The sequence below is a fragment of the Pteropus alecto genome, unplaced genomic scaffold (genome assembly GCF_000325575.1).
Source record: "Pteropus alecto unplaced genomic scaffold, ASM32557v1 scaffold101, whole genome shotgun sequence".
In the NCBI taxonomy this organism is placed as follows: domain Eukaryota; kingdom Metazoa; phylum Chordata; class Mammalia; order Chiroptera; family Pteropodidae; genus Pteropus; species Pteropus alecto.
Genome location: NW_006432945.1, coordinates 16610852 through 16625010, shown reverse-complemented (window position 1 = coordinate 16625010; position 14159 = coordinate 16610852). Strand labels below are relative to the sequence as shown.

The window sequence follows — 14159 nt, the reverse complement described above, 5'->3', positions numbered from 1 at the left end:
AAAAGAATCAAATAAAAACTACCCAAATAAAGATCGAAAGGATAAACATGTTCAACACTAGATCTTACGAAAACAGCAAAAATTCGACGAGATTAAAAGAAAAAGCAACCCAACAGCCCTTTGTCTGTAGGTCTGTTCATTTCTATTTCCATAAAGATTCTGAAAGAGGACATCTTTTTTTACTCATTTGGGTAAGAATGGCTTCTCTGGCTAGCACCCTAAAAAAACATCCTTGATAAAGCATTAAGTAACTCCAGGACAAGAGTCACCCACCAGAGACCAGCTGTCAACAATTAACCGAAGCATAATACTCCAACGAGAGAAATGGTTCTGGATCGAAAAAGAAATACTGGGTCTAACTATAGTGGCAAGAGAATACTTAGGCAATTTTACACTGATCACTGATACTAGGTCAGAAAACTGTATCATTGGGCTAAACATCATCTGATAACGTGGAAGATTATAATATGAATGGTATCTTTACGTTTTTTTGATCTGAATAGATATTGTCAAGGTCACGAGGACTCCAGGCCAACCCTCGTTAGGCCTCATCCCGCAGCCCCCGCACCACCAGGCCCGGAAGTGGACGTGCTGGCCATTTTCCCTTGGTCCCTGCGGACCTCCGCTCTGCAGCTCTCCCACCTGCTCCGAGCCTGGCCAGCCAGCCTGCCCCGACCCTCTCGCCCTTGACGTGCACTTGGGTCTGGCCAGCGGGGCACAGGGGCTGAAGATTCAAAGAAGAAGAGTGAAATCTAGGTAACTTTTTCTCCTCACTGCTTCCCTGCCAGACCGCATCTGGGGGCCAGGCGCTGCCCTCCACCGACGCCCGCAGGGCCTGCCAGTCCGCCCTCCATCCTGGATGCTCTCCCGCAGCTCCCTCCCTCCGTTTGCGGGCAGGCCCCGGGGGCGGGAACCGGCCACCGCTGTGGCCAGCCCCGCCCCTGGCACGGAACCATCCATCGTCAGCTTGTCTAACTCTGCCCACACCTTTGTAACTAGTCTCTAGTAAACTTTTCAACTATCCCAGCTGAGTACGTGTACCGTACCTGGGTCCCGCTACGACCCACAGTGACACTTCCGAACGGAGACACTATTAACTCTTTGTTTCTCACCTGACTGCAATGGTTCGAACCACCGCTACAATGTTGTACCGAACTGCAGAGAAAAGGAAGGAGTCTGTGTTTCACTGAGGATCAGGCCTTGGAGAAAATACTACGTGGCATGGTCAAGTGACGCAGATTCGAGGGGCTGTAAGCATGAACGTGCCTCTGTAAAAATGGCGAAAGCCTGGACAGTGTCAGCAGGGTTAGAAGGATGACCATCAGACAGGTCACCTGGAGAGTTACAGATCTGGGTAATCTCTTCTGCCTCTCGGAACGCTTTCGCCTTTATGCTCCCATGTGATTCACGGGCTATTTTAATTTAGTAGCTTACTGTTTTGGGTTTCCTTTAAACAAGATAAGGGATATTTTTTAGTGCAATAACAGATTCTGAAAAAACATTTTCAAGTTGAATCCCAAAGGAGATCATCTATCTTTTCATCGTTTTGGCTTCCGGTTTCTAATTTATGAAAGAGAAAAGTGTGTGTCTTTGACTTTATGAGAAATAATCTGTGATACCGTACACTCTGTGCTTTCTAGATGAACAATGTTCATATGCCACATCAATATGATTAAAGTCATAAGCAACTAATAAATCTTTAAGGACCTGGTTCCTGAAATAAGTCCAACGGTGGAGCAGTGCCACCTAGTGTTCAATGTGGATTTCACCATATCCGGGCCTCAGCCATTCCACAAACACTCCTTGATTTAAGCCCCTTAATTATATATTAAATCATTATAATTTTGCAGAAGTTCTAATTGAATATCAAAATAGGAATTGATTTTTTGAAGGAAATTGGTATCACTCATGTGCTCTAGAAATTCAGTTTTCAAAAAGGAAGAAAACAGTCTCCACCTCTTTGTATAGCCACAGAAAAGCAGAAAACATTTACTCCCCATAATTTAAAAACCTAAACGTCTTGGCCCCAATTGCAGTAGACTAGAAAGAGCATGGGTTCCCAGGATAAACGGATTCAAGGCTGGGCCCTGTCACTTACTGGCTGCAGAATCCTCAGTGGTTTTTAAAAACCTGAGACGGTTTCCTTATACGAAAAAGAACTTAACATATAGTAGGCATTTAGTAAATGATAAATATTGACAATGAAGAAAAATAGGTTTCCCACTCTGATTTGTAAGTTAAGTTTCTTTTGCTTTTTAATATATCCAGTCACTAGGGCTTCCAGAACTGTTTTAATGAAAAGGCAACACATCAATAATTTCATTTCTCTCTAATCCTTTGCATAAAAAAGGACCTCAGCTGAGTTCTTTTTTGATTCCTCCCCCGACAAGCCTCAAGTAAGTTTAAAGCTTTTTTTCAGCCACTGAAGAAATTATCAGGCTCCAACAGCTACTCTTACGGAAGATGAGTGACATTCAGGGAATTCTCTTCACTTAGTGGCTTTCTAACATCTAGTAAATGACACAACAAGGTTTTAAAGAATTAAAAACAATGATTTTAAAAATCCTGTTAAACTATTAAAAGAATATGTTCCTCATGATATTAAAAAATGGTTTAGTTTGTGTGTGTGTGTGTGTGTGTGTGTGTGTGTGTGCGCGTGTGTGAGAATCTTTTTTTAATCCTTGAAAATTCTCCAAAATTCTCTTTGGAGCCTAATTTTGTTTTAAGATTACGGATTCATTGTATAAGAATTTCGCTGTAACACATAGGAACAGTCTCTTGACAGTTCAGTGCATTATTTTTTTAAGCAAATCATTACTGAGGGCCTCCAGTGGCCAGGCCCGGGAACACAAAGGAACACAAGAAATCAGCCGGGCCCTCCTGGAGTCCACTGTCCTCAGCACATGGCTGAGTCCTCACGGGGAGAACCAGGGAGTGGGTTAGAGGTAAACACCCTATGGTGTCTTCGAAAGTGGATGGACCCTGTTCTCCACCAGCACTGCCTTCCCAGGAGACTAGGGCCTCGGAGGGGATGGCAGAGACAGAAAGAGGGACAGGCAAGGCAGAGATGTCACCGCTTCTCTCTCAGCCTTGGGTGTTTCTCTTTTCTCTACCAAATTCGGGCTCTCTCTCTCCCTCCACCTACCTTCCTCCTTCCTTACTTCTCTCTCTCCGTCCACCTACCTTCCTCCTTTCTTCCTTCTCTCTCTCCGTCCACCTACCTTCCTCCTTTCTTCTTTCTCTCTCTCCCTCTTTCACTCTCCCTCTTCCTCTCTCCCTCCCAAAAACAGGTGCTGCGCCAGACAGGAGGGAGCACAGTATGGGAGCAAAGGCAGCACGCTGACCAGAAGACAGGAGTACTTCCCAACTTAGTCTCATCTATAAAATTTGGGGATAAGACTAGGTCGGGGGCTCACAAACATTCTCTCTTTTTTTTTTCTTTACCAGAACCTATAGTAAGAACTGCGATTTCCATTAGAATTAACACACACAACTGAAAAAAAGTCCCATGAAACAATTCTGATCTTCAGTATGTACAATGTACTAATATTTTATACTGTTTTTTAAAGGCTAGCTGCTGTTCATAATTTAGAGTTCAATATCTACCAATGATCACAGCCTCAGCTCCAGAAACACCAGTATTACAAAACTCCAAAGTCCCTTCTACTTCTAAGGCTTCATGATTTCATACCGCATGGGGCCTCTGTGATCTGGCCCGAGGCTACCTCTGGACCACATGTCTGCCTCTCTCCTTCACCCTTATTCTGGCTTTCTCATTGGTGGCTGGACAAACCAAGCAAGCTCCCACCTCAGAATCCTTGCAGTTGCTGTCCCTGCCCCCAATACCTGGACCTCTCTACTGCTAGAATGACCAGGCCTCGCTTCATTCACGTCTCTGTTCCAGTGTCACTGATCTGGAGACACTTCCTTGATCGTCCAGCTAAAGGCCAACCCCTCCCCACCCCAACACACACACACACACACACACACACACACACACACACACACTCTTCACTCTCTTCTCTCATAATTTTTTCCTAACACCAACATCTAACATTACATTATGTTTATTTGTTTATTGTGTGACTCCCTATCCCTAGAAAGGTTAGCTCCATATGAGCTGGACTTTGTCATTCATTACTATATCTGGGTGCCTAGAACAGCGCCCCACATGGAATAGGGACTTAAAAATATTGTCCAATGAATGAATGAATCTAGAGCTCTCTCTCAGAATAGAAGAGTCCACTGTTTTTGACTTAGAATTCTAGATTATCTCTGGTGATGAAGAGCCCTTGATCAAAAATAGTTCCCCACACCGGGGCTCTACCAAGTGACTAGGGGAACGTCAGTGGAAAGTATGCTTCTTTTCAACTATGTTTTCAGAGCATCACTCGTCTTGCCTCAATATTTGTGCCTCTCTTCCTTCTCCAAGCATGCACGCAATACCTACGTCTGAGGGGCACTGGGAGTTAGTTGAAAACCTTAAATGCATTTAAAAAAGGGAAAACATTATGTAGCTATCAGCCACTATTAAAATTGCAGCTGTGCGATGCATTTGTCGGGTGCTAAAGTGAAGAAAAGAAGGTGCAGAAGGGTGAGGGGGACAAGAGTAACTGGAGATGCTACTTTAGCCGGGGTGGACAGGGGGTCCTCTCCTACGAGGTGTCATCTGAACAAAGAAGGAAGTGCAGGAGCTTTTAGGGCAAATGGAGAAGTGTGGCTGAAGGGCACGTACATCTGGGGGAACAAAAAGACGTACACTTTTAAAAATATACGTCTGAAAAGGTTAAACCAAAAGGAATTCGCTTAAAAATTCTACTAATAAGAATACATCACGTACTTCCAAAAAGTCACCAAATGTGTAGATTTTGCGCCCATTCACGGCACACCGAAAGGGGCATCTGGATCAACAAGCAAAAACGTTTACAAGAAAGCGGGAAAAAAGCTTTTGCTAAGCACGAGGCTTTACCCTGAACAATAAGCCACTGTGACGTAGATCCCTATCCTGTTTGCAATGCCCTCTGGAAAATTTAAGGAATCGATGTTGATATTAGTATACATAACTTTGTATTTATATATATTCGCAAGTTAAAGGAACCCGGAAACTCAATGAATGAAAAATGACATAGCAAAAGCTTTAAAGGTACCCCTAAGCTTTCCCTTACATTACTCTACAGGCTCAGCAGTGCCAGAGTGGAATTCAGGGTGCTGCGAGGAAATCGCAGGGACAGCTCCCCGAAAAAAAAGACAATGGGGCTCAAGTGGAAGAGACGGGGAAGCCTCGAGTGTCCACACGCCCCAGGAGCTGGACCCGGACGCTGCGTAATCAAAACCCCGAAGCTGTTCCTCTGGCCTTGCCTAGCACTCACCATAGTCTCAGGAGCTCAGCACAAGGAAATAGGTGACGCCGGGACACGACGACAGATGCCAGCACCAACACCAACGCCCGGTTACTCCGGCAACAGAGCCCCGCCTACGGCCGGACGCTGCGTGGGACGCCACGGCCCCGCCCCCTCATCCCTAGTGGCTGGGAGTAATAGAAGCTCCGCCCACCCAGCCGGCAGGCCCGCCCCTTCATGCCATGCCCGGGGCGACGGGACATCGATTACTTCTTTCCAGTGTCGTCACTTCCGTTTGGTTGACAGATGACCCGGAAGTTCAAGCCGCTATGCGGCCGTATCCGAATATTATAGTTTATTTTTAAACAAGTATCTATCCAGTTCTCGCTCACTAAAGCCTCACACCGTACGGTCTGCGTTACTTGAGTTTAAACGCACCACGGAGTGCGTTTACCTTTTTCTCTGGGGAACGTATTCTGGAAACGAAACCCTGAGTAAGAACCGGAAGTGGTTAGTAGTGAGCTAGACATTGATGCGGGGAAGGCCTGGGCGGGTGGGCTCCGAACGGAAGAGGCTGTGCCAGTGATACCGGGCCGGAGAACCTGGGACGGGAAGCCCCCCGGGACTGGAAGGGTGAGACTCTCAGAGGTAAGCCCCACGACGGGCTGCCGGAGCGAAGCGGCTGCTGGCAGGGGCGGAGGGCTGGGTTGGAGCTCGGCGTTCGGCCGCCGTGGATCTGGGGAAAGGTCGCCCAGACGGGGACGGAACTTCGGTCACGACTCGGCCGGACGGCAGAAGGTGTCGCTCCCACACCTGCCGCCTGCACGCCCGTTTCCACCTGCGCACCCACCGCCACCCGCTTCTCGGTGTTTGCCGGCAGACACGCGTGTGCTTGTCGGTTTCGCCGTGCATCTTCCCAGCGCGGTTTCAGGGCTCGTTGCTCATTCGAAGGGACTTTGGAGACCTGTTTTCAGAGCAGCAGAAGGAGGGTTTGTGCCTGGTGAGGAGGATAGTCATGGAAGACCCTGTGCCGAGTTATAGCGAGTACTCAGAGCGATCATTTTTGTGGTGGAACCAGTTGTCTCTATAGGGTACAGCTCATACTATATTAATACGGCATTAGCGGCACCTTTCTTCTCGTGTTCTCCAGTGAGTCTTGGTCTACACTGTAAGATCATGTGTACATTTCTGAAAGCGTATGCTATGGCGTTTTAATTTTATTACCAAGAAAGTGAAAAATTGAGTTATGAATATTTTGTTGCTTGCTAAACATCTAAACAGAAGCTCCTCTCTGACATACGTAGTGAATAAATTAATGTCAATAATGTTTCCTGAGAAAGTAATTACTCTAATTACTTTAAAATTTCTGTTTTCATAGCAGTGATACAAAAGCTCCTGCAGTCGCTTCAGTGCTATTTCTGAACTAAAATTCAGGACATATATCCCATAATTTAGAGTATACTGGTGAGGACAACAGTGAAATAAATTTGAAAGTAAACCACACCTAATTTTTTTTTTCTTTTTTGAGATATCACCTGTTATTAAAGGGACATGAGGGACACTTCCTTTCTAAATGCATGTTACCGAATACAGAAGCAGGAAGAATATCATATTTAAATTACAGGGACCGAGTGAATGTGTTTATATTATATTGTTTTAATTTTCTCTTTATACATTTTTAGGTTTTTCAGTAGAAGTCTTGGGGTGCATTCATTGGTTAAAAAATGACCACTCTTGAGAGTTTAGAAACTAAAGGTAAGTCTTTTCTTTCGATGGTAATTGTTTTTGAAACACGACATTTTTGACGGTAGGATGAAGGGATGTTTGAGCCAGGTAGCTAAATCTCATAGAGCCCTGGGGAATCATCTGTGTTTCAGATCTCTTCATGTTTGTTTTGTGATGCAGTGCTTGCATTTCAGGTATGTACGGTTGAGTGTTGACATCATTCATGGTACTTATTAGATGACTATGCTGTTAACATAGCTATGTTCTCTATCCACTGGAAGATTAAACTAGGTGGGCAAAGGGCGGATATAAAAGATCTCTTTCTTGTTGCATTGGTTTGCTACGGCTGCTGTGACAGAGTATCACAGACTGGTGGCTTAAACAAAAGAAAATTATCCTCTCACAGTTCTAGAGGCTAGAAGTCCAAGATCGAGGTGTTGGCAGGACCATGCCCCCTCTGAGGGCACTAGGGAAGGATCTGTTCCAAGCCACTCTCTAGTTTCTGGTGGTTTGCTGGCAATTTTTGGTATTCCTTGGCTTTTGATCATGCTGATTTCTTCCTTTACGTTCACATGGCAATCGTCCTGTGTATGGCTGTGTCCCAATTTCCTCTTTTTGTAAGGATGGCAGTCACATTGAATCAGGAGCCCACCTTAGTCCAGTGTGACTGCATCTTAATTAGCTATATCTGCATTGACCCTGTTTCCAGATAGGGTCACTTTCAGAGGTATGGCGGGTCAAGACTTCCACATACGAATATTTGGGGAGGGGGGACACAATTCAAGTCTTTACACTCGCTAACTACAAGAGTTACTTTTTAGTCCTGCCTTGCTTGTCTTCTCTGTAACATTTCATACTATTATAAAAATACTAGACACTTAAGCCAAGTGTTATCCCAAATTAAAAATCTATTCTCATTATTAGACCTGTTTTCCAAAAAATTTATTATTATTGTTTGAATTTCATCTTTAAAATTTTGTTTTTTCTCTTCTTATATAAGTACCTATGTAATATCTCCAGTTCTGTGTCATGGCCCACAAAGCCTAACATATTTATTATCTGGCCCTTTATAGAAAAAGTTTGCCAACCCCTATTTTAGATTGAGTTCCCTACATTTCACTGCCTTGGGGAAGGCAGTAAGAATGAGCCGTAAACCTTCGATATGTTTTAATTCTTTGGTAAGTGGTCACAGATAGAAGTAATGTTGATGAACAGTTGGAGAATTGTTTTGTTGATTCCCATCAGTGGAGAAAGACGTGGGTCGATGTTTTGCTTTCCTTAAGCATCACTCATAATTATGGAGCTGGTACCACAGATCGTTGTCTCCCACTTGAGAGGAGGTAACTGCTCATGAATGTGTCCTGGATTGTGCCTAGTGCGTATGTAATAAAGGTTTCTACGTGTGTCACAAGGAAAAATAGAATTATAAAAGGTAAGTTACTGGGTGAGAAAATGGAAGGCCCCCGACTCCCACTCTCCTCGCCCATCATGTTAGCTAGAAGCGCCCTCGTTACAGAGAGGGAGCCGCCACGTGATGTACAGGTACTCATAAAGGCTTTGGTACTCACAAAGGCTTGAGTAGGTAGAACGTTTAAATAAAGTTAAAACTAAATTTTGGTCGAACCAAGTTGGTTGACTCTCTTGATTGGAATTTTATGACGTATTTTGTTTGAAAAGATTTCTGTTCAATGCCCGTTGATGTTTCAATCTGTAGTTAATTTATGATTCTACATTACTTCGAAATACCAGAATGTCTTTGTGTTAAAATTAAATCAGTATGAGATAGAGCTGGACAAACTGAAAAGCAGATTTTACAAACATGGGAACAGGCCTTTATTTTTAAAACAGTTCAGTGGAAATTCTCCTTCTCAATGCTGATGTGCTACAGTGCAAACCAGTATACCAAACCTTTATTTTACTTTCTGAAGTATCACTTTGTTCATCTTTTTGAAAGTAGAGTTGGTCCTAAGGCCCAAGGGATGTTTTAGTTAACACTTATTATATAAATGACAAAACATTTCATTGTAACGTTTTGTAAATTAAAACACTAGAGCCCTGATGTCTTTCCACCTCCTAAGTAACATAACTTGGGATTCCAAGTGCATTGCCATATATATAGGAAAAAGTCCCCAAAAAGCTCGTAAATGAAAAAATTGTTCTAGAATCTGGAGATATAACTTTGTAAGACTTTAGTATAAAAGCATAAAAGTCAGAATTATACTTTATGCCATTAATTAAACTTCCTTCCCAAAGTTTATTAGGGATGTTTAAAAATAATAATAATAAAAGCAATAGGAGCAAACATTTAGTGAGTGCTTCCTGTGCCAAACAGCATTCTAAACACTTGGCGTAAATTCGTGTTTACTGCGAAGTCCTGCATTAGATCACGGGCATCACGAGAACCGTCGCTGGACTATGTGTGCTCGTCCTTCACGCGCCTCGTTATCACTGTTTCGTCAGGATAGCGCGCTCGGAGTGAGGCGCTCTACTAAGTATAGCAGTAAACGGGACACGAAGTCCATACCTCGTGGCACTTACATCCTGCTGGAACTCCTGTCCTCCATCTTGCGCTTCCTGTTCTTTCTAGTATGTCATCCGTTCTTTCTAGGCTCGAAGCCACTACTGTCTGGAGTCAGTGAAGTTAACCCTTCCTTGGAGAAAGGCATCTCAGTGAAACTCCTTATGCTACTCAGTTTGAGGTGAGGCAGAAGTGGGGAAAGATGTTTCTGCGATTTGCCTGGAGCAGTGGTCATGAGTAGTGAGCATAGCTGCCTTCTGAAAATTATCCGAAGCAAGGATGGCTAGCCAGGTTTGGCTTGTAGGAGAGAAGGTAATTTATTTCAGTTGAGCAGATTAGTTTGGTGAACGTGTGTGGCAGTGTAGTAAGCATTTTGGAAGAAAGGGTTAGAAGGTACCACTTATTGAACACCTGCTATTTACTTGTGTGAACTTGGACTTCAAGACACTTAAAGAGGCAGTACATGCAGTGGTTAAGGCCTCAGTCTTTGCAGACAGACTGCTCAGAATTGAATTCTGTCTCTTCTACTTACTGGCTGTGTGGTGTGGCCCTCAGCCAGTTTCTGAGCCTCTTTGTGCCTCATTTTCTTCATCTATGAAATAAAGCTGTTCATAGCTACCTCAAGGCCTATTGTAAGGATTAAACGAGTTATATGTAAAGTAATTAACATAGTGTTTTGTATATGGTCTTTTGTAAGTGTTGGTTATTTGTTACTTAATATTTTCTCATTTAATATTCAAGTTTAATACTACCCAGATGTCAATATTATTAAATTCATTTCATAGAAGTTAAAAGTGAAGCTAAGATAATTGTAGGATTTTGTCCAGGTTTGTCTGGTAGTAATGGTGGTACTTCAAACCCAGATCTGGCTAATCCTGAAGTTCATTAATTTCTGTAACACCAGGTACCTTCCACTTGCCCTCAATGTGCTTATAAGACCTATTGGGAAAGTGAAATTAGCATGTGCAAAATCCTTAAAATGATCACTAGGGTTCACGGTTAAGTTTCAAACTGAACGCTAGTGAGTGCAGTGTGTGCTGCAGGCAGTCAGAGGGTGGGAAGATTTACTACACAGAGTGGAGCTGAAGCTGACTCCTTAGGGTAACTTAGAATCACAGTGAGTGGCGCAAAAAAAAAAGAGAGGGGGAAAGAAGCCATTTAAGAGAACAAGAAATAGCAGGAACAAGGGCCTGATTAGAGGCCTCGGAGAGAAAATGGTGAATAGTCGGGTTGGGTAGTTTGTGCAAAGCATTCTTTGCCAAGAGTTCACAAAAACAGATGAGTCTATTTTAGGTAACAGGTTCCAAATACGCGTATATTTAGCTGATGCTTACGTTTAGCTAACATCGTGGTCTACAGTGTGCCAGGCGCTTGATCGTTTTGTATTTTCTTACCACAACCCTGCGGCACAGTTGTAACCATCTCCGTTTTGCAGATTAGGAAACTGAGATTCCCAGAGGGTTAAATCGTTCACCTCGGGTCATGCCAGGAAGTGGACGGAAGTCAGGACCAGATACTCTGATTCCAAACCTTGTGCATTTTCTAACAAGACAGAAACCATTTACTTAAGGGAAGCTTGAACCTGTGGGACTTCGTTTGTCTTTTTTTGGACACACGGTTGTTTTGAAAATTACTTTTTACTCTGAATTTTTCCATTCCTGTGAGTGCCAGTAATTCGGAATGTAGGGTAAAGCGGTGTCGGCCTTCTGGCATTTCTTTTCAGTACGTAGTTAGGCTGTGTTCTCCCTTTTTCAGTCGCCCCTGCTTCGGCCCCAGTCCGAGGAGCGGGGGATGGAATGGAAACAGAGGAGCCGCCTAAAGCCGAGATCACCGCCGGAGTCCACCCCACAATCACCGCCGGAGTCCACCCCACAAAGCTTCCCGCCCTTCAGAGTCCGCGGAAGAGAGCGGAGAGCCCGGGAGTCCTTCAGCTGGGGAAGATTCTCACTGAAAAAGCAGTGCAAGTCGAAGCTGTCAGAATATTAGTGCCCAAAGCAGCCATAACCCACGTCATCCCCAACAGAAATGCAAAGGTGCAGTCTCTAGGGCTTCATAAAGGAGAGCTCCTTGGTCAGGCAGAGGGAGCTGTGGAGCCTCGGAAGGAGCTCTCAGAGGTGAAGAACGTATTGGCAAAGCTCAAGAACTCTGAAAGGAGGTTACTCCAGGACAAAGAAGGTCTTTCGAACCAGCTCCGAGTGCAGACAGAGGTGAGAACCGCCTCGCGGGCCCCAATGCGGATGCTCTTCACACCTGGCCCTTTCTAAGCCCGCGTGTTCAGAAACTGCACTTCCTCTTGGGAAGGCAGTTGCCATTCGCTATAGCCCGTCATCTCTCTAGAAAGCTTCCTCTTAAATTTCACACTCTCTCAGGGCCTCTGGTAGAACTAGATCATGTTGGGAACTCATACTCTAAACCAGGTAGGTTGAAGATGGGCGCGTGAGGTGCTCTGGGCAAGACCACCTAGTGGTGAGGAGGTTACAGTTATAAGCTTCCAGACCGAGTCAGCCTTTGAAACTGACTCATTAGCAACCCCTGTTTTAAGGATCCATAAATTCCAAGCCCTTTTACCTCTGTACCTAATGCTTGGAATAAAGAGAATGGCGCGGTAAGTAGTGGTCTCATCATCACAAATGGAAAACTATGTATCGTGCTTAACTGTGGTTCTTTAACCTTTACATCTTAATAAACACTGCCTCACCCTCCACTTCCTTTCCTATTAGACGGACATCCTTTTGCTAGATGTTAGTCGTGCTGACACCATGGTTAGTGTTGCTTACTCAGATATATTGTAATACATGTTTAAATGACTAATTTCTAATTATAAAAGTCATATTTATTTATGAACATGTTGGAAAATACAGAAAAACAAAATAGTACCACCTATAATCAGACCATGCAGATATAACTGCATAATTATATGTGCTATTTTTGTTTTATAACCCACTTTTTTGGTTATTAATGTTTTATGTCACAGAATATTCTATTACAATATCATTATTATAGTAACTGTTCTTCAGTGGCTGCACCATGTACCAACACCTGTTATTGGACATTTACATTTTAATTTTTTGTATTTACAGTAACAATGTACAGAACGTGCTTGTCCATACCCTGAATACCTTCCTTTGCTTAAATTCTCAAAAGTAAAACTCCTAGGGCACAACAAAATTAATTTTTAAATGTTGAATAATATTAGAAATCACATAAAACAGTCTGTCATATTTTTTAACAAAATTTATTTTTTTGTTTTTAAGTGTTGACTGGAAACAGTTTGTAATTTTTACGATAATGATTTATACTCTTTAGAAGAAGCTCAATTTATAACCACATGGGTTATAAACCACATGGTTTGTGTATATATGTATATATATTATGAAACTTAAGTATTTAATATCACTTTTTAATCTACACTTTAAGTAATGGAGGTACAAATTACACAAACATTTCCCTTTTGTTCATTTTGCTACATTAAAGTCACTGACACTACTTTGAGCCTGTTACATTGATCATATGCCTTCTAGGTCAATCGTGAGTTAAAAAAGTTGCTGGTGGCTTCTGTTGGGGATGATCTTCAGTATCACTTTGAACGTCTAGCGCGCGAGAAAAATCAGCTTATTTTAGAAAATGAAGCTCTAGGGCGAAACACAGCTCAGCTTGCCGAACAGCTAGAGCGGATGTCAATACAGTGTGACGTATGGCGAAGTAAATTCCTCGCGAGCAGGTATTTTCTGTTTTAAGTGGTATTTCCTGTGCTAGTTTTGGTCTGTCAGATTTTGACCCCTAACATGAGAAAGTAGATTGTCGTGTGAAAAATCCTGACCCACGTTATTAAAGTACTTCGTGTATAATCGACGATGTGAGTGCTCCCCGCTGTGGATGGGCATGCAGTCTCCCTAAATGGAGAAGTGCTTTCAGAAAGAGCTTCCCTCATCCCAGCAGATGATGCTCTTGAATTAAATTCCATCATCTGCAGATTTCTCACAAAACACCACAGGCGTCCAGGCTGTACTTTCATTGATGAATAACCTTTCAGGAAGGCGTTTCTTCGTGTCTTAACATCTGTGATACTTCCTAGTAATTGACTGTACTCTTAAAGTCCGTTTCTCATGGTGCTGGGACAGGGCGCTCTTTGGGGAAATGAACTTCCTGTTCATCGTCTTAGCATGAACGTTAAGTTAATTCTCACTGAACAGCTTAAGAGGCAAGTCTATTGTACAGAGTATCGCAATATGTAACTTTTTTAACATCTTGATCAAAACTGATAGTAACATTCTAAGAGCAATAAAAGTCTGGAGTAAGATTGTTGAGGTACATTCCAAAAGTCACTGCATAAGGAAAGTAAAAGAACCATCTCCTTGGTCATTTTGTAAATGAATATTTTAATTGAACCCCTTTAATGAGTTCTCAGCTCATTAGTAGACATTTTAAGCGCTTCCTAGTGAAGATTTAAAAACAGTAGTAGTTTGACTGTGTCAAAGCTTCTTTGTAAGCTTTTAAAGATGACAGTCACAAAGGCAGCACGTTAACTCCTCTGTCCTGTTACTGTCAGAGGATTCTTGCATAAGAGCCGAGTCTTT

At 43.1% G+C, this 14159-nt stretch overlaps 2 protein-coding genes across 3 annotated transcripts in view; one reads left to right on the top strand and one right to left on the bottom strand.

Moving 5' to 3' along the window:
* The window catches only part of NME7 (NME/NM23 family member 7), a 90502-nt gene extending 84894 nt beyond the window's left edge, over window positions 1–5608 (bottom strand). Inside the window, exon 1 of one of the 2 annotated variants that reach the window (XM_006907823.1) lies at window positions 5370–5608. In XM_006907823.1, the coding sequence (XP_006907885.1) occupies window positions 5370–5372 (3 nt within the window). In that variant the 5' untranslated portion in view covers window positions 5373–5608. The remainder of the gene's footprint in view (window positions 1–5369) is intronic. The other variant, XM_025043902.1, reaches the window with a different exon arrangement.
* Window positions 5609–5648: 40 nt separating this feature from the next.
* Window positions 5649–14159, top strand: part of BLZF1 (basic leucine zipper nuclear factor 1) — a 13867-nt gene continuing 5356 nt past the window's right edge. The window contains exons 1-4 of the mRNA XM_015586146.2: window positions 5649–5987; window positions 7022–7094; window positions 11338–11789; window positions 13104–13316. Of these exons, the coding sequence (XP_015441632.1) occupies window positions 7064–7094; window positions 11338–11789; window positions 13104–13316 (696 nt within the window). The 5' untranslated portion in view covers window positions 5649–5987; window positions 7022–7063. The remainder of the gene's footprint in view (window positions 5988–7021; window positions 7095–11337; window positions 11790–13103; window positions 13317–14159) is intronic.